General features: G+C 36.9%; 3 protein-coding genes across 3 annotated transcripts; 2 read left to right on the top strand and 1 right to left on the bottom strand.

The window, feature by feature from the left end:
- The first annotated feature begins 5,692 nt into the window (after nt 1–5,692).
- LOC131333368 (mitogen-activated protein kinase homolog MMK2-like) lies at nt 5,693–11,227 on the top strand. Its single transcript, XM_058367853.1, has 6 exons — nt 5,693–6,105; nt 7,651–7,780; nt 8,486–8,623; nt 9,697–10,029; nt 10,420–10,603; nt 10,704–11,227. The coding sequence occupies exons 1-6, from the start codon at nt 5,936–5,938 to the stop codon at nt 10,868–10,870; spliced, it is 1,122 nt and encodes a 373-aa protein (XP_058223836.1). The 5' UTR covers nt 5,693–5,935; the 3' UTR covers nt 10,871–11,227.
- Nucleotides 11,074–15,343, top strand: LOC131332634 (uncharacterized). The gene is made up of 6 exons (XM_058366930.1): nt 11,074–11,142; nt 11,306–11,365; nt 12,160–12,230; nt 13,006–13,062; nt 14,661–14,794; nt 14,880–15,343. The coding sequence occupies exons 1-6, from the start codon at nt 11,074–11,076 to the stop codon at nt 15,062–15,064; spliced, it is 576 nt and encodes a 191-aa protein (XP_058222913.1). The 3' UTR covers nt 15,065–15,343.
- On the bottom strand, nt 14,801–17,214 carry LOC131333369 (uncharacterized). Its single transcript, XM_058367854.1, has 6 exons — nt 16,104–17,214; nt 15,881–15,995; nt 15,691–15,772; nt 15,545–15,596; nt 15,366–15,420; nt 14,801–15,276 (listed from the first exon to the last, which is right to left on the bottom strand). The coding sequence occupies exons 1-6, from the start codon at nt 16,479–16,481 to the stop codon at nt 15,098–15,100; spliced, it is 861 nt and encodes a 286-aa protein (XP_058223837.1). The 5' UTR covers nt 16,482–17,214; the 3' UTR covers nt 14,801–15,097.
- Nucleotides 17,215–18,952: the final 1,738 nt, after the last annotated feature.

Genomic DNA, 18,952 nt, shown 5'->3' on the forward strand with positions numbered 1-18,952 from the left:
TGAACAGACAGCAATCATACCTCAATGGTACAGAGACAATCCTGCCATACTTCCTACAACTAAAAGCATACCTAGCCCCTGCAGCAGCAGCAGCAGCAATAGCAGCAGTATCCATGTTGTTCTACCACCTAAAATAAATTTGAACAACAAAGTTGTTAAAGTGATCGGTCCTGGTCGAGTATAATTTTGTTCACTCTCCTTATACGAGTGCCATTAAAAAACAGCAAACACGGAGAGAGGTGATTAGAGATACAGGGAGACGAACACAGAGAGAGAGAGAACACGGAGAGAGGTGATTAGAGATACAGGGAGACGAACACAGAGAGAGAGAGAGAGAGAGAGAGAGAGAGAGAGAGAGAGGGTACCTGTTCGATATACCATTTGGGCAGTTGCTGCGTAGAAGTGAGAGAGGGTACCTGTTCGATATACCATTTGGGCAGTTGCTGCGTAGAAGTTGGATATATATTGCGACATTCTTTCCGGCTTAGGTATTAATTGGGCTTTAATTCAGCCAAAAAAAACTATTGGCCCGACATTTTGGACACGAAACACCGGACTGCTGTGTGGGACCCACGTCGTAGTCTCACACGAATGATTTGAACCATGCAATTTAGTATTTAAAATATATTTTTAAGGGTTCATAGAAGACACCAGCTCAATCGAATATTGCTAAAAGCTTAATCGATTCATTCAATTTTTGTTTCTAAATTTTGAAGCCACCAAAAATATAGTGAATCGATCAAGCTTTTAAAAAAAACGAACGGCTCGAATCATTTGTATATAAGTTTAGTGGGTCTCGCACAATGTGATGCACATATTATATAACCAATATGGCATGCCCATAGTCGCGAGCCTATTATGTCCGGATTATGCTTTAATTTAGAGCCTTATTGGACGCAAAGCCAGATCAAATTGTAATCTAGAAAAGGCAAGTACTAACGAAAAGATCGGAATAATCTCCTAAAAGAAAATTACAGAAATCCTATACGTACCGACCAAATAGGGTGTTTGATCCAAACACTCTACACACATCGGATGCCATTGACTCCCAAGGAGGCCCCCTCAGATTTTTTTTTTAGAATTTTTGGACGGCTCGGATCGACCGTCTGGTGGCCAGAGACGGCCCGGCGCGGCCGTCGATACGATTTTGATGGGAATTTGGTTGGTATGTATAGCAGTGTTCTTATGAAAATTAATGCTTTATTCGATTTGCATTTTGGAAAAAAAAAAACTATCTCAAAAAAAAACATTCATTATCCCTATTTTTAATCATAATTCTCATTTTTCTCTCAACTCATTATCTCACTCTTCAATCATTATTATCATTTCTCTTTCTATTTATCTCTACTCATTACCCATATTTTTAATCATTACTCAGATTTTTCTCTCCAATAAAAAATTCATCCAAACACAATAGACTCTATTTGAAAGAATTTATGCCTTGTTCGGTTCACTTTTTGGAAAAAAAATTCAACTAAAAAAATACTCATTACCCTTACTTCCAATCATTACTCTCATTTATCTCTTCACTCATTACCTCTATCTTCAATCATTATTCTCATATCTCTCTCCACTCATTACCTATATTTCCAATTATTACCCTAATTTATCTCTCCACTTATTATCCAAAAAATCAAACCCAAAAATTCTCAAAAACTCATCCAAACACAGCATTAATCAAGAGTTTAATTCCTTCAGGGAGGATGTTGTTGCTGTCTCCAATCAGAAATCCTATAGGGCACTCCCTATAATGCACCCTGCAGGACACATTCAAACTGTTCACGAGTGTTTTCAACGGTTTAAATTTAAAAATAAATTCTTCACCCTTAAAGCACTTTTGAACGATTATAATTGTGCCCTTCAGTTGCCCTGATCCCCGCATCCACTGTTGTCAATTTCCCAGGGTACACGTGCAAAATCCCAGTCTCAGAAGCACAGGACTGGATTGATTCGTTGAACTGAACTGAGTATGCTCTCTAGATTAAAATACTCCTTGAATAGAGTGTAATTGATCTCTCTCTTATACTTCATGTACATAGGCATGATTCGATTCCTGTAATCGTTCATCTTCCTCCCCAAGTCCCTAGATAGAGTGTAATTGATGTCTCCCTTATACTTCATGTACATAGGCATGATTCGATTCCTGTAATCGTTCATCTTCCTCCCCAAGTCCCTAGATAGAGTGTAATTGATGTCTCCCTTATACTTCATGTACATAGGCATGATTCGATTCCTGTAATCGTTCATCTTCCTCCCCAAGTCCCTAGATAGAGTAGATTAAGATTAACGAAAAAGAAAAAAAAACATAGGTAGGCATATAAAAAATTGAAGTTTGATTTATAAAATCGACAGTAGATAAATTTAAAGTTAAACTATCCACAATTGTCTATTTTATAAATTTTTAGTATACCGATCAATATCCGATAAACACGATTTTTTGCATGAATGTATTACTCTGCGGGCACTATAAGATGAACGGTTCATATTACTGAAAAAATGCACGATGAAATTTGCAATAAGTGGTGGAAATCATGGGGTTTCTACATAAGGTGAAAAAAAAATTAAACTCAATTAAAAAATTCCGGTTGAGGAGTTCGCCTCCCATTGCACAATGATTTATCTTTGTTAATAGTACTCCCTCCGTTGTCTTTGTTGGTCAATTACGTAAAAAGTTGTGCCATTTTAAAATCATTTTATCTTTTAATTTAAAATATTTTTCACAATTTTGAGAATATAGAATAGTAAAATTAACTAAGATTGACTTCGTATCAAATAAGATTCATATTGTATATTTTTTTAGAGTGCATATTAAAAAATATAAACAAATGAAAATGATAAAATTTCCCAAAAAGAACTAACAAATACAAACAGATGGAAACTTTTTTAAATGCACAAGAGTACATGATACCCATTACCGATCTAATTACGAGTTACCACACTACACGATGAATGAGGGGTCTTCATGTAGGAGGCTCCCATCCAGTGTAGCAATGGTCCAGTCCCGTCCAGTCTCGGTCAATTGTGAGCCCTTTTCAGGTCCAAAAGATTATCAAAATCTTTAACTTTTCTGTTCTCGCCGAGAACATTGGCCATGTCAAATCACGTTGATCGGATATCGTTTGATATCATTTCGAAATGCATTAAGTTTCATTTAAAAAATGTGTTAAGGGTTGCAATTTTTTACAAGATTAATGCATTTTGAAATGATATTAAGCGATATCCGATTAACATAATTTTTGGCGTGGCCGATGTTCTCAACGAGATCTAAAAAGTGAACAATTCCAATAATTGTTTTGGATCTGAAAAGAGCCCACAATTGACCGAGACTAGGCGGGATTGGACCATTGCTACAGTGGACGGGAGCCTCTTCCCTCAATGTAAGGAATAATACTAAAATAAATGAGAAAATAGCAAGAAAAGTTCCCCCCCCCCCCCCCCCCCCCTTTTTTTTGTTTTTTTTGGGAAACTGAGCAAGAACAAGCCTCGCATTTATTTATCACAAAATTTGGGCAAATTTCACTGACCTCCCCTGAGGTTTCTGACACGAACAGAAACCTCCCCTGAGATTTCTGAAATAACACTGTCCTCCCCTCCTTTACCTGAAAATACCAAGGGACCCCCCTCTCCGTAAATTGGACGTTAAAAACGGATGGAAAAGATTATTTCTCTCTCCACCCACTACTAAAACTAAACTAAACTCCCAACCAAACAAAACCGATGTCATTGTACTATATTTTTTACAATACATATACTACCCTCACCAAACTCTTTACCCCTCTTATTTATAAAATATAAAATACAAAAATCACTACACTTTATACCCGTTTCACTTTGAGATTTTGTCCTTATTTAAAAGGTTTCACATTTGCTAATTTTCTATCAAACTTTTTTGAATTATTCGTTCGTCTCGATAAGAGAAATTGAAAAAGTAAAAAATTAAGACTTTTACCAAATATTTTGAGAAATTCAATATTTTGGATAAAAGTAATAATTTTATATTCTTTTGATTCCTCTCGTTGAGACAAACCAATGATCCACAAAAAAAATTCAAATATGGACAAAAATAAAAAAAGCCTAAAAATCCCACAAACAAGTCCGCATGAAAAAAATTCGAATATGAACAAAAACTAAAAAGCCTAAAAATTTCACAAACAAATTCCGTAAAAACCAAAAAACAAACTATTGGCAATGGAAGGTACGGGCTTGTTAGTGGGATTTTTAGACTTTTTGATTTTTACGGGGTTTGTTTGTAGAATTTTTAGGCTTTTTGATTTTTGTTCATATTTGAATTTTTTTCGTATTTGCAAGTTTTGCGTTAAATTTTTGTGGATTATTGGCTTATCTCAACAAGAGGAATTAAAAGAGTACAAAATTATTATTTTTACCCTATATTGAATTTTTCAAAATATTTGGAAAAAATTTTAATTTTTTACTTTTTCAATTCCTCTTATCAAGACGAACTAATAATTCACAAAAATTTGATAGAAGATTAACAAATGTGAATCCTTTTAAATAAGGACAAAAAATAGTTCGTCTTGATAAGAGGAATTGTTAATCTTCACATTTGCTAATTTTCTATCAAACTTTTTTGAATTATTCGTTCGTCTTGATAAGAGGAATTGAAAAAGTAAAAAATTAAGATTTTTTCCAAATATTTTGAGAAATTCAATATTTTGGGTAAAAATAATAATTTTGTACTCTTTTAATTCCTCTTGTTGAGATAAGCCAATAATCCACAAAAATTTAACGCAAAACTTGCAAATACGAAAAAAATTCAAATATGAACAAAAATCAAAAAGCCTAAAAATCCTACAAACAAACCCCGTAAAAATCAAAAAGCCTAAAAATCCCACTAACAAGCCCGTACCCTCCATTGCCAATAGTTTGTTTTTTGGTTTTTACGGGATTTGTTTGTGAAATTTTTAGGCTTTTTAGTTTTTGTTCATATTCGAATTTTTTTCATGCGGACTTGTTTGTGGGATTTTTAGGCTTTTTTTATTTTTGTCCATATTTGAATTTTTTTTTTGTATTTACTAGTTTTGTGTTAATTTTTGTGGATCATTGGTTTGTCTCAACGAGAGGAATCAAAAGAATATAAAATTATTACTTTTATCCAAAATATTGAATTTCTCAAAATATTTGGTAAAAGTCTTAATTTTTTACTTTTTCAATTCCTCTTATCGAGACGAACGAATAATTCAAAAAAGTTTGATAGAAAATTAGCAAATGTGAAACCTTTTAAATAAGGACAAAATCTCAAAGTGAAACGGGTATAAAGTGTAGTGATTTTTGTATTTTATATTTTATAAATAAGAGGGGTAAAGAGTTTGGTGATGGTAGTATAAGTATTGTAAAAAATATAGTACAATGACATCGGTTTTGTTTGGTTGGGAGTTTAGTTTAGTTTTAGTAGTGGGTGGAGAGAGAAATAATCTTTTCCATCCGTTTTTAACGTCCAATTAACGGAGAGGGGGGTCCCTTGGTATTTTCAGGTAAAGAAGGGGAGGGCAGTGTTATTTCAGAAACTTTATGGGAGGTTTCTGTTCGTGTCAGAAACCTCAGGAGAGGTCAGTGAAATTTGCCCACAAAATTTTGTCCCCCCACCCCCACGCCACGCCTCCCCTTTTTTTTGTTTTTTTTGGGAAACTGAGCAAGAACAAGCCTCGCATTTATTTATAACCGCCTTTTTTTGTTTTTCTTGGGAAACTGAGCAAGAACAAGCCTCGCATTTATTTATCACAAAAATTTGTTTTGGAACGTTGACGTCCACTTCATTTCACGGATTTTGAAAACGCGTGCACTTTGACAAAGAGAGCTTTCCAAACAGCCTCAATGCGACGAACCCAAATAAATTTCGACTTACCCACCACCAACTCTCCTCCCTCTGTTTCAAAGCTTGAAGTTTCAAGAACCCAGAGCATCTTTTTGTGCAGAGATGAAGGCTATGGAATCGAGCGATGGCGGTACCGGTGGCAAAATAAAAGGGGTGCCGGTTCATGGCGGCCGATACGTCCGTTACAATGTTTACGGCAACTTATTTGAGGTCTCTGACAAGTATGTTCCTCCCCTTAGACCCGTCGGAAGAGGTGCCTATGGTATTGTTTGGTGAGTTATTAATCACTATGTATCTTTGTTTGGAATTGAATGTTTGGGTATTTTAATAAGTTTCTTTCTTTGTGGGTCGGTTTTCCTTTTTTATTTGGGTTTATTTTTTCGATATATTTCAGCGTTTTTATGATTATAAGGGTCCAAGGCAGTACTTTTTTCATGCTTTTATTGATGGGTTTTGCTTTATAGTGAGTGGGGTTTTGGGAGATTTGTGATATTTGTTGGGTCTATATATGTGATGCAGTCAAAGAAGGATCTTTTGCTCACTTTGAACATGCAGAAACTTCGAAATATTAAGGCTGGGTTCCAGAAACAAAAAAAGAACTTATTTTTTGTTGAATAAGAAGGGTTGTTCCGGAAAATAAGAAGGAGGGTAATTATTTTGGTAGAATTTATATAGGTACCAATGGGCGGCGGGAGGGAAATCGTACCGGCGGCCGCGCTGGGCCGTCTCCGGCCACCGGACGGCCGATCCGAGCCGTCCAAAAATTCTATAAAAAAAAACTAAGGGGCTCATGCGGGAATCAACGGCATCCGAGGTGTGTAGGGTGCTTGATCCGAGCATCTCTTTTCCGTGTATATATGATGATCGGCCGTCCGGTGGCCGGAGATGGCCCGGCGCGGCCGCCGGTACGATTTCCCTCCACCGGTGCCCATTATCATAGCAACAGTCTTTTTTTTTTGTATGAGGCAACTTCAAGCTCAAAAATCATGTGTTTATGCAAATAATTTTCCTACTACTATGGATCTTGTTTGATAGATCTCATTGAGATCTTTAATACGGTGCAAAAAAAAATTGAATTTTTTTTTTCATTTACATTATTTTTGAGTTTGAAAATGTGAAATGAACTTTTTAAGAAGGATTTTGTGGAATGTCCTTTCTTATTTTTGAATTAGAAGTGGCAAAATAAGTACAGTACTTATTTTTTAAGAAGGTTTCCGGAACGGAGCCTAAAAGGTGTTGGAGAGTGCGAGCTGCTTGTTGCAAGTTTAGAGCTTTGAGTTAGTGCACTTTGATGCCCTCAATTTTGGGTGATATTATTTTCGATAAACAGGTGTCCGGGCCAATTTATGCGGACCAAGATTAAGGGACTCACCATCCACTAGCAGGGGCGGTTGAAGCCGGAGCAAAAATGCTCCATATGGAGTGGCCCCAAAGGAGGTTTTGAACCTGAGAGCTTGGGAGGGAGCAAACCCCTTGGGGTTATTTGGGTGATTTTGATTGTGGAATAGATCAAGGGATTCATGACTTTAGGGTTATTATACAGATTTTTAGGCATGTAATCAGCAATAACTTTTTTGCTGCATTATGTTTACACTTTGGAAATATTGTATTTGGGATAGGAAAGAAAGAATTTCATGCCCAAGTTATGAAATCTTGCAAGACACAATTACCATAACCAAATAACAGAAATTACAGATACATTTTAGGAAGTTATTGTGGACGGTTCACTGTTTATCGAAAACTGCGACAGAACCTCTTTGTATATGCAAGCAAGTCCAAAAGATTACTTACATTTTTTGTTTTGTTTTTGTTTTCAGCGCTGCTGTGAATTCAGATACTCATGAAGAGGTTGCCATTAAGAAGATTGGCAATGCATTTGACAATAGAATTGATGCCAAGAGGACACTAAGAGAGATTAAGCTTCTTCACCACATGGATCACGAAAATGTAAGTTTGGTCCTCTACAACTCTTTGACAACCAACGTTGTAGTTAACTTGGTCCTCTACTGTTTTTTCGTGACTCTTGATCTCCTTCTGCATTTGTGCACAAAATTAATGCGTGTGTGGCATGGTCTTTCTTAGGACATATTGACTTAATTAAACGGCCGTTGTTAATGCTTTCCTGCTTTCTAGTCTAGCTCTACTTTTTTTGGTAAAGAAAAGAGTTTTTAAAACATACAAGTCCATGTGAACCATAAATAACTTGGAGGAGAATGCTAGGATTTCTGACAGAGTTTTGCATCTTCAAATGACTGATTCAAACGTACATCTGCAACACTTTATTGTTTTTCTCCAAATTTAGAGCATGCTTATACTGCCTTTTTGTTATTCTGAACTATAGTTTGGTGGGGGATTTTGTACCTTTTTGATATCCGATATAATAAAAAATAATTAGCTGGGCTAAACATATATCAGAAGCATTTCTGTAGTGCTAAGTTGGACATGAACATTTGTCTTATATGGGCACAAAATATATTACATATGTTTTAAGCTTCGTTATTTTCGCTCTTGAGATGTTAAGGCCTAGGTACCCCGTCAGGGTTGGTGCCATATTTTTGGGTGCCAGAGCGAGGGGCTCCCATTAAAACAAAGAGGGAGGGGGTCCTACCAATCCAAGTCAACCCAAATAATGCTAAGTTATTCCCGTCACAGGTTATTTCCATCAAGGACATCATAAGGCCGCCGAAGAGGGACACTTTTAACGACGTTTACATTGTTTATGAATTGATGGACACTGATCTTCATCAGATAATTCGTTCTGATCAAACATTGACAGATGACCATTGTCAGGTGAGGCAGTGATTGCATTGTGTTGGTTTTCTAAATGGGTTTGAATCCTCATTTTTCATTTGTTTGACTCTGACGAGTCTAGAGACTAGATCAATAACTCAATGGCATACATGGCTTTTCTTTCATTTTAAATGACAAATCTGTTCCTTTCTGTTTTGCTTGTGTCTCTGAAAAAGTTGCACAAGGATTTAGGTGGATGAAATGATCGAGTAGAGTGGATCAAGCAGTTTTCTTAGTCACTTACTCTGTTGGAAAGCTTGATCCACGTTATATGTAACTAGCATTTAGGAGCCACTGCACCATCTGTGGCAAGTATCATATTCAAACATGATCCATGAGGTGTTTGTTGTCGGTTTCCATATAGTTGGAGTATATTTTGATTTTCTAATCAACTTGACGATTTCTTTGAGCTCAGCGATTGTGGAAAACTTATCACCATTGAGGACTTGAATTCACGGTCGAATGCTGAGTGGATAGAAATTCTGCGAATGCTATATTTGTTGCTATTCGAAAGTTTCAAATGATGAGCCAATCATTACACCAATTGAGTCCTGCATAGGATTGTCCTTTTTTTTTTCTGAGAAGGAGAAGATTGTTCTCTCTATCTACTTGACAATGGATGGAGTGTAGTTGTTTATGATATTCATTACTGTTCTTTCTTGACAAGTGCTCCAATACAACATTAATTAATTGGCTTGTCAGTGGACCAAAATCAACAAATTAACGTTTAGGTTTAGAGAGCAACCTTTTTGGTATAGAATGTTGAACTGAAATCCCATGTATATGTTAAATTTCTTGAACTGAAAAACAGCATTCTCTTGATCAAAACTTTTATTCTAACCATAAGGTGAAACATTTTCGGTTTTGAGTTTTTCTAGTGGAATGGGAGGGGCTGTAGTGCAACTGCCGTACTACTCCGTGTTGTGCGGCTGATCCGGCCGTCCATACGGCCCGGATTGGCCGCACTACACGTGTAGTGCGGGGGGTGCACTACAGCACCCCCGGGTCCTTTTCTAGTACCTATATGGAGCTGAAACTGTACATAAGGCTGATTTGTCGTGGAACTTCTCCAGTATTTTTTGTACCAGCTACTACGTGGACTGAAATATGTGCACTCAGCGAATGTTTTGCACCGTGATCTCAAGCCCAGCAATTTGTTTCTAAATGCAAATTGTGACCTGAAGATTGGAGACTTTGGACTGGCAAGAACAACGTCAGAGACTGACTTCATGACTGAATATGTTGTCACTCGTTGGTATAGAGCACCTGAGTTGCTTCTTAACTGTTCAGAGTACACTGCAGCAATTGACATCTGGTCCGTTGGTTGCATACTTGGTGAAATCGCGACAAGAGAACCTTTATTCCCTGGCAAAGATTATGTTCAGCAGCTGAGGCTTATAACAGAGGTATGATACTTCCAAGTTGATTTGATTTGTTCATGCCCTTTATTTTCCACCAACCCCTGCCTACATACAAATACAGCTGTCTTCTCCTTTCTCAACCACTCTTCAGCTTTGACCTGTGCTTATTGGGGGAGGACCGGTGGTAGCAGCCAACGTAGGAGTCTGATTCCTTTTTGACGGCCCACGTGATCATAAAGTCATCGTTTGAGTCAAGCTTGTTATTAATTGGGGCATCAAATATGTGTTTTTACACTATCTTCATCATTGGTGTACATAAAAAGTGTTTTTCAATGTATTTTAGAAAGGGACATTTCAATCGTCGATTTGATTCACGATGTTGTGTGACGATTGTGGTCTATGAAGCTGAAATTTGCTTGCCCTTGGTTCTTAAAGCTACTAGGTTCACCCGATGAAACCAGCCTTGGATTTCTCCGAAGTGATAATGCGCGAAAATACGTTAAGCAGCTTCCCCGCTACCCGAAACAACAGTTCTCAGCGAGATTCCCCAATATGTCTCCTTTGGCTCTCGATTTGCTAGAGAAGATGCTTGTGTTTGATCCTAACAAGCGCATTACAGGTACAAAAGAGTTCAACTTTTTCACTACGCTGTCATGAAATAGTAGTTGCCCGATTACTTGTTAACTTTATGATTCTTTACTTTCCCGATATGGTTGCAGTTGATGAGGCTCTATGCCACCCTTTCTTATCATCGCTTCACGATATCAACGATGAGCCAATTTGCCGGAGTCCTTTTAGTTTTGATTTTGAGCATCCTTCTTTCTCCGAAGAGAACATTAAGGAGCTCATTTGGAGGGAATCACTGAAGTTCAATCCTGATTCCTGATGAGTCTTGATGCTTAGCGGAAACTGAAATACGAGTTGTTTGCTGTTATTTGGGAACTTAAACTTGACTCTTGTGCTAGGAGATGAAAGTTAATCATCTAGAGGGATTGTTGGTCTCGAATTCACCAGCACAGAACTCGTATCACCACTTCCGGTTGTGTTTACACGGGTTTGACTAGCTGAAAAGCTTCAGAGTGGAAGGGTATGTGTAAAGCTGCTGCAGATCATGTCCATGGTTGTTGGAAGAGGTGTTGGGAGCTTGAAATAGATTCTGTAGTGTTTATTATATTTAGAATCCCAACTTGGTACAATAAAGTTGTGTGTAAATTCAAGGAGGGTCTTCCATATTTTGGTTCTTTGTTTCAGTTCAAAACAGAAAAAAGAGAGACGCAGAAAACAGAAAAGTAACTTACTATTTGTTTACGTATTACGCCAGAATTCAGGAAATTGTGTAGTATTTGCTTGCTATGGTTCTGCACTGGTGACATTTTGTTCTGTAAATTTTTTCTCAACACCGAAGCAAAGCAATTTTGTAATAGAAGAATGGATTTTACAGACCACTTTTTCGAAAAGCTAACAGAAGGACAATATATAATGGTGATAATGGTTACATGCCTTCAACGTTTTGGGGTCTCAAAATTCGTAGGCACAAATTCAAATAAATTTTCTATATCTATCTATATCCATTTATTACTCTAAAAAATCTCTCTCAAACCAAACAGGAGTCTCGAAACACAACAAAATGAGACACGAGTTTAGGGTATAAATTTTGAATGGTAGAGTTAGGCTAGGATATCACTAAATTTTTTCACTACAACTTTGTGATTTTAGTTAAGTTTTTGTATACTAAACTAAATATTTTTGCTCAAATTAAGTTTTCACTGAACTAAAACATCTAATACATTTTTAACTTAAACACAATTTCTATAGGGAAATGAACTTTAAGTTTAGTCGAAATAACTTGACTTTAAAGTACTACAAAAAGTAATTCACAACTTCTAGCATAGCGGCGAAAACGCTCCTAGAATGGACTTTTGATGATTAAAAAAAATGTCAAGTTCAAGTAGTTTGATTCATTTGTTCAGCACCAATTTCCATAGGACATAATTTTTTTCTTTGACAAATTGACGCTGTCTCAAAAATTTTATTTTATTTTGTCAGGCGATATACATGAGTAGAGTTAGTAATTACTGTATTAGTTAATACTTCCTCCACTTCCATTCTTTAGTCCCTTTTGGGAGGCCGTACCACTTTTCAATTAATTATATCTTGCAATTTATAATTTTTTAGATGGACAAAAGAATGAAGACGGAAGAAGTAGAGCCCGTTCCACTTTCTCCAATTACTTTCTTTTTTAAAAAGTAGGTAATTTCAAACTCAAATATAATGAAAATGAAAAATAATTTTTTAATTTTTTTTGCACCGTTTAAAAGATCTTAATGAGATCTATCTAACAAAATCTATATTGATTGAAAAATTATTTACATAAATATATAATTTTTAAACTTGAAATTACCATTTTTTCAAAATGTATTTTTTTTCAAACAGGGGAACGGCTTAATACGATAAAGAGTTGATCTCTTCTTCGTAAGAATCGAATCCACGACCTTTCGCTTCAAGGGGGCTACAGACCAACTGCGCTGAGCCCAAAAGTCAATTTTTTAAAAAAAAGTGGCCCAAGAAAACTAGCCGAAATATCTTCCGCGAGACCCGAAAGTTCCCGAACATTCCGCAGTCTCCATTTGTCTCTCAACAATAGACGCCGGACGTCTGTGCGTGTCTTTGCAACGAAAGAACTAGTACCAGTAATTCCACCATTGGTCCATTCCTTCAGACTTATTACAGGTACGAAAAGCAACGCCCTCTTTGATCTCAATCTTCCCCAAAGTTTTCCATCATTAATAGCTTCTTCACTCGAGTTTTAGCTTTTATGATCAGCAACTAGATGTCGGTTCCCTACGCTGTTTTTCGTTATCTTTTGTTTGCATAGTGAAGTAACCTTGAATGAAAAAGCGAACTGTTGTTTTCTTAAGAAATTTTACTAACCGTTCTCTAATGACATTTGATTTGAAACAAACCCTCTGAGATAATGGTTTAAATGACAAATCATTATGATATTCCCTGAATTTTTGGCAGAAAAGCATGCTTTTGCAGTGGATGTGATGGGTTTTTGGAGGATGACCATGTGGAAAGGTAAGGAAAAGAAGGAAAAGTTTGAAAATTTTCCCTCCCCTTGTTTGGTTTGAGAAAAAAAGACAAGATACACAAAATTGAGTTCTAGAATAGTAGTAAAATTTTCCGCTTTCTTTTCTCTCATTTTCTTCTCTTCTCTCACTTTCCACAAGTTCGAAATAGAGGGGGGAAACATAACAGGGACTTCTTTTAGTTAACTTCTATGAAGCACGGGTACTTCAGAAATGTCGCCGTACGGGTACGGGTACGGTGCCGGTACGGCAAAAACGTACCGGGCACGGCAAAATTTGATCGGGTACTTTTGATAATTTTGGGTACGGCATGGGTACGTTTTAGCCCAAAATGATTTTTTTTTCAAAATTTCAGGGATTTTTTTGTAAATAATTATAAAATATGAGCTTATTGTGTAATTTTTTTGTCTTTTATATACACATACACGTTTACTAAGTCACTGAGAGAGGCAGCGGTCTAGGGCTCCAAATCGGAACAGAAGACATAAGTTCTCTCTCTTTTATATACACATACACGTTTACACTGAGTCAATGTTTGTAAGTACTGTTGTATGTAAAGAACAAGGAACTCGTCTAGCTTTGATCTAGGCACGTTGAACTTGATGTATGAACTTCGAACTTTTATCTATCTTACATTTTGTTGGTAAAATGGGTTTATATTTCATTTAAAGCAATAAAAAAATAGAAAAAAATTATATATCTATTCGCCGTACCCCCGCCGTACCCGTACCCTACTTTTTTGGGGTTTTGCCGTTTTCCGTACCCGTACCGCGTACCGGTACCCATGCTCCATAGGTTAACTTCAATTTTTGTGTGGTCTTCTTTGGGTGAAGCCTAATGGATTGTCAAAATCATTTAGCTCATTTGTCAGTTGAAGTTTTATTTCTTGTTTCCCTGAGGAGGAGGAGGCGATGATGTTGCTTATGTAATGTGTATGCTTGCTAGAATGAACATTTATTATTATGGTAGTTACATTTAGAAGAAGAATTGATGTGATTGTCGATAATATGGCATTTGCAGACTTCTCTTTTCAGCCCTTCTCTGTTCTTTTGATTTCTGTGATGAATGTAGATACGAAATCTTCATGAACTTTCCACCGAGAATACCCTGTCCAGTACATGGTCTGCAATTGCCAACACATGCTGCATGAACTTCCTTTCAAAATTAATCAGAATGTTCTGACATTGATCATATCTGATTGAATAACCTACTCAAACTCAAACTAAGCCTTCCTTACAAAATTGGGGTCGACTACGGGAATCACTTTTTGACATTTCTCTTTATCAAGGTCTGTATGTTCAGTTTAATGTAATATATTTATTTCACTGTTTACCACAGCATCCAACGTCAATTTTGATGTTTTACTCCATCAACAGTTATGTCGCTTTCGTTTGCTGTTGCATCTGATAGAATTGCTGCATGAAAAATTCCAAATAATGGTTTGTTGCATTCAACTTGCTTCAGAAGCTTAGTTCCCTATTCTGGATATATTCCTTTAAGTTATAGCTACACCTATGCAAACTGTGTAAACAGTTCTTCATTGTAATAGTGACTTCGACTCATTTTCCCCTTGTCTCCGGATTGCAGGATTGTTTGTTTGTCACCATCTGATTCTGGCCTGTTTATAAAGGAAATAGTGGCTACACCTATGCGTGGAACTGCTAGCTTTTTGTCCGCAAGAAACATTTTCAAGCAAGTCTGCCCTGCGAAAGGAGCATGGGGTAATGTTCTTTTATCTGTTTTGCATTCTTTTGTATTTTCACTAAGAAACTTGTTTATTGACTTTAGTTCAAATCCTTGCTTCAGGTACAGTGGCTACTTCAACACTGAAGAAGCAAACAAGCAATGACATAGGGGCAAAAGGAAAAAGGATTACTAATGACAGGGTTGATCCTATTGTTGCTTTCAGCAAACCCCCACCGCTTCCGCCTGTTCTCGGACCATTTGTTGCTCTCTCAGTAGTGGAATCATGGTATAGTGATGATGACTGACAGGTGATGTGAAGCCTTTCCTTCAAGTGTCCACTAGTTGGAGAAGATCTTAGAGATCAAGATGAATATCTTGAGTGTGCTGATGAGCAAGTGCTTTGTGAATTTCCAGAGTTTAATGTACCATCCCAGAACTGGGTTTATAAATGGCCATAAAACCATCTTGTAGACCTTCAGTATTTCTTGTAGTATAAGATGGAAATTGTCTAGGAACCCTGCAGGACCCAGATATTCAATGTTTATTGGAATGTGATGTCTCAATGGTAACTTTTAGCTTATAAAGCGTAAGTAGAAGTTTACATACATTCAGTAGCCTTCGGAAATGCGTCAAATAGTGAAGTCAAAAACTTTAGTAAAACCTGAATTTTCTCAATAGAAGAACAATAAGACATGAATATATCGGAGTGCTAAAAAATAAATAGATCGGCTTGTCATAGAATGACTGGAATCATCAAGGTTCCAAGAAAGGCAATAAGAAATTACCAGTGCAGAGCGTCCTGGTTTCATTGGTGATTCGGTTATCACTTGAGCTCTCCTGGATTTATTCACCAATATGTTAGTATTCTTCAGTATAATTTAATCAAAAGAGATAGAAATGTTGGTCAGTATTGAGAATGAGTATTTGGTACTTGATGAGTAGTTTTGTTCCCTCTGTTGAGCACTCATAGAAGCTGCTGCCTTTGGTGAGGGGGATCGTTTTCTTGTTCCATTCTGCCATTATAGAAGAAATCTATGTTAGGCTTTAAGCATCAACTTAAAAGTTCATATACCACACTCATTAGAAACAAATCCTCTAAGACAACTAGAGATGGAAAGTACCTAGATGCCAGATTACTCCAGTTGTAAAATCATTTCCTCCGGGTACTAGTCTTATCTTGAATTCTATATTCGGACCCATGCTAGCTATTAGTTGCCCAAAGAATTCCATAACCTCCTATCATGGTTCATAGAAGCAACTTTAAAATTATAAGCAGAAAAGCACCCGCTTTGATTTTTTTTTTTTTGGGTAAATACTGCTTTGATGTTTAGAAGAGAAAGATACCTTTTTCCCCTGGAATGGTCTGTAAAATGAACAATCATCAAAGAAACAATCATCAGATATGAAGTCGCCTAGTCGGTTCAAGTCCTTCTTATTGATGCAGGCGTAGAACTGCTTAATTGTCTCGAATGGAGGAGGAGGATTAGGTATTATATCGGAACTGCTCAGTACCTTTAACCTATGGTCTGTGTAGCGTCTCTTCCATGACCCTGCTCTCGTGCATGTTTGCTTCCCTGCCTCTGCTCTGATGCACATCTGATGCCTTGGGGTCTTCATGTTATTACTCTTAAATCGACATTTTTTCTTAGGCAAGAAGCTGTGATCCCATATCTTTGTGTTGGAAGATGTACTACACCCTGTGGCTTGGCCTGAGAAAGCCATTGGAGCTAATGGAGAGGCCTTTTAGACATTTATTTATGCTGGAAGGTTTATGGAATAAAGTAAGGTTGATAGATTGGAGGAAAGGATAAAGGTGCATCTTTGTTTCTTGGCATTGAAAACAAGGAATCACTATTTTGTTTCTGGGTCTTTTCAAATTTGCATAGAACATTTTGTGCCTTGGCCTGAAATCAAAGAACCACTGGTTAGTACTTAACACCCCCTCATGTTATCTGGGGCACCACTGCTGCCAAAAGGGTTATTTCTCTGACATTTTTTTTTCCCTTGTAAACCGAATAGTTGCTGTGGAAGCTATCCGTTATTGAATGCTTCATGTTCCTGTAACATGGTCCTACTACTACCGCATAGCTGCACAACCATAATTACCGCAGTTCCTGTTTTGTTGAGGATTCCACTCTCTGTTTAATGAAATGGTCCAAGTCTCAATCTTCATGAGGAGATATACTCTTTGAACTTACAGTATCATTGCTTCTTTTGATTCTTTACGATGGCCTGATCCGAAAACTCAAGCTCTCAGGTATAATGCTTGATTCACCTATCCGATCCTATTTGATTAGTCATATTGCATTTTCTAGTTCACTGTGAATTCGGCAAACTGTTCTTCCCGCATCTAATACAGCGTACGATGGATTCTTATGCAAATCAGTTGGTAACTGCTTTTCATATCCCGTTGTTTCAAAATTCAAAGGCATATTGCCCTGCTAATGGTGTAAGTCAACTTTGTTATTGATACGGAATAGTCAGGGTAGCAAGAATGAGGAGTCTGACATATAGCAGGATATGTGAGCAGTAGTAACATTTTATAGAGAGATTGATTCCGGTTACTAGAACCCGTATGATATCACTTGCAAGTTGATATTGAACTTGCTACTTAACACTCTTCTAAATGCAATCGCAAAAAGATTGGAAGAAGATGATAACTACTTAGAAGGTGTCACCATACAACTAACAATTTTTACAAATCATGATTTCCTGAACATCTTTGCATTCCTTGAATATGACTTTCTTCTGCGGAGAAGAGGCGGGAGAGAACCAGAGTACAATAGCTCGGTATGCTTTCGATGCTATCCTCGATTTGATCTGCCCCCTCTTGGGGAGAGGCCTTCTTCCTCTTCCAGTTTTGTTCGGTGCAGCCGCTGCAGCTTCGGCATCGTTCACCTTGTTCCTCATTTGCTAAAGTCAGATGTAGTCACTTTCTTCGATGAAGTGTTTGAGCTAATAAAGGTTAGACTTCGTACCAATTGCCATGATATGAAGAGCTTATATAGGAGGGGGGTGACCAATGGGCTGAGATGTATTTGGAGACTTTAGGAACAGGGTATTTAGCTAGACAGGGAGGTGGGAAGGCATGCCAGCTAATTTTGTTGACTTTTTATCGATTCTTTTTACATAAAAGGCTTTTTTTTTTAAATAATTTTTCCTAGGCTGTGAAGGAAAAAGATTTTAAAACCTCGGATTTGGGTGCGTCTTGGCCAATGATCAAATAAATATCTGTTGAACAGCTCTACTTGCATGGTGGTTTTGAACAGAAATGTCTCAGGATACAGATTTTAGTGCTAGTTTGGTGTTTTGGATGTGGGGGATTCTTCTGATCAAGTCCTGCAAAACTTGGGACCCGTTTTCGGACGGATTCGACGAGTGGGTAGTGGTTAGTTAAGACACTGATGATACACAGAAGAAAGTGTAAAAGTGATTTAGGGTATTTGATTAAGCCAACTTGGGTATTATTAAACTGAAGTTGGGATTAGATGAAGTGTGTTTTTATAGACCTTTTACCTTATTTTGCCCTTTTACAATAGGTAGGAGGAAAATACAAGACTCTCTTAAACCAGCAGTGGTTTTGAAACTGGGTTCAGAAACCAGGGGGTAATAATTTAGCTCCTGACAACTTTATACCACATGTGCTTATTATGAATTAAAGTGCTTTTGGGCTGTTTTGAGCACAGTATCGGGATCAAAACAAATTTGGAGAAATGGATACAGCCATAAATGGAAGGGCAGGAAGGCTGCTTCCATCATCATCATCATCATTAACTCATTCTAAAGTCACCTTCTTTCCTAACCCCAGTCCAATATGCATTTGACGCTTCCCCCATTCAAGCTAAGTTATGCTAATTTTTTTTATTTATTTTGTCCTTATTTAATTTTTTTTAGAGAAATAATTTTACTGCTCTTTTTTTGTTAACGTCACTCCCTTGGAAGTGCATTTTTTGTTATCAGCAGCCTTTTTTTACGATTAATAGTTTTGCGTCTAATTTTTATGGATTATTAATTGGTCTCGTCGCGGGCTTTTGGGCTTTATCTTGGATATTTCAAAAAAAATTTGGGTAAAAGTCATAATTTTTTTTATTTTTTTGATTCGTCTTAATGAGATAAATAAATAATCTACAAAAATTAGGCACTAAACTAGCAAATACGACAAAAATTTGAATAAAAACAAAATAAGAAAAATT

Source organism: Rhododendron vialii, chromosome 7a (genome assembly GCF_030253575.1).
Source record: "Rhododendron vialii isolate Sample 1 chromosome 7a, ASM3025357v1".
NCBI classification, from domain to species: Eukaryota; Viridiplantae; Streptophyta; class Magnoliopsida; order Ericales; family Ericaceae; genus Rhododendron; species Rhododendron vialii.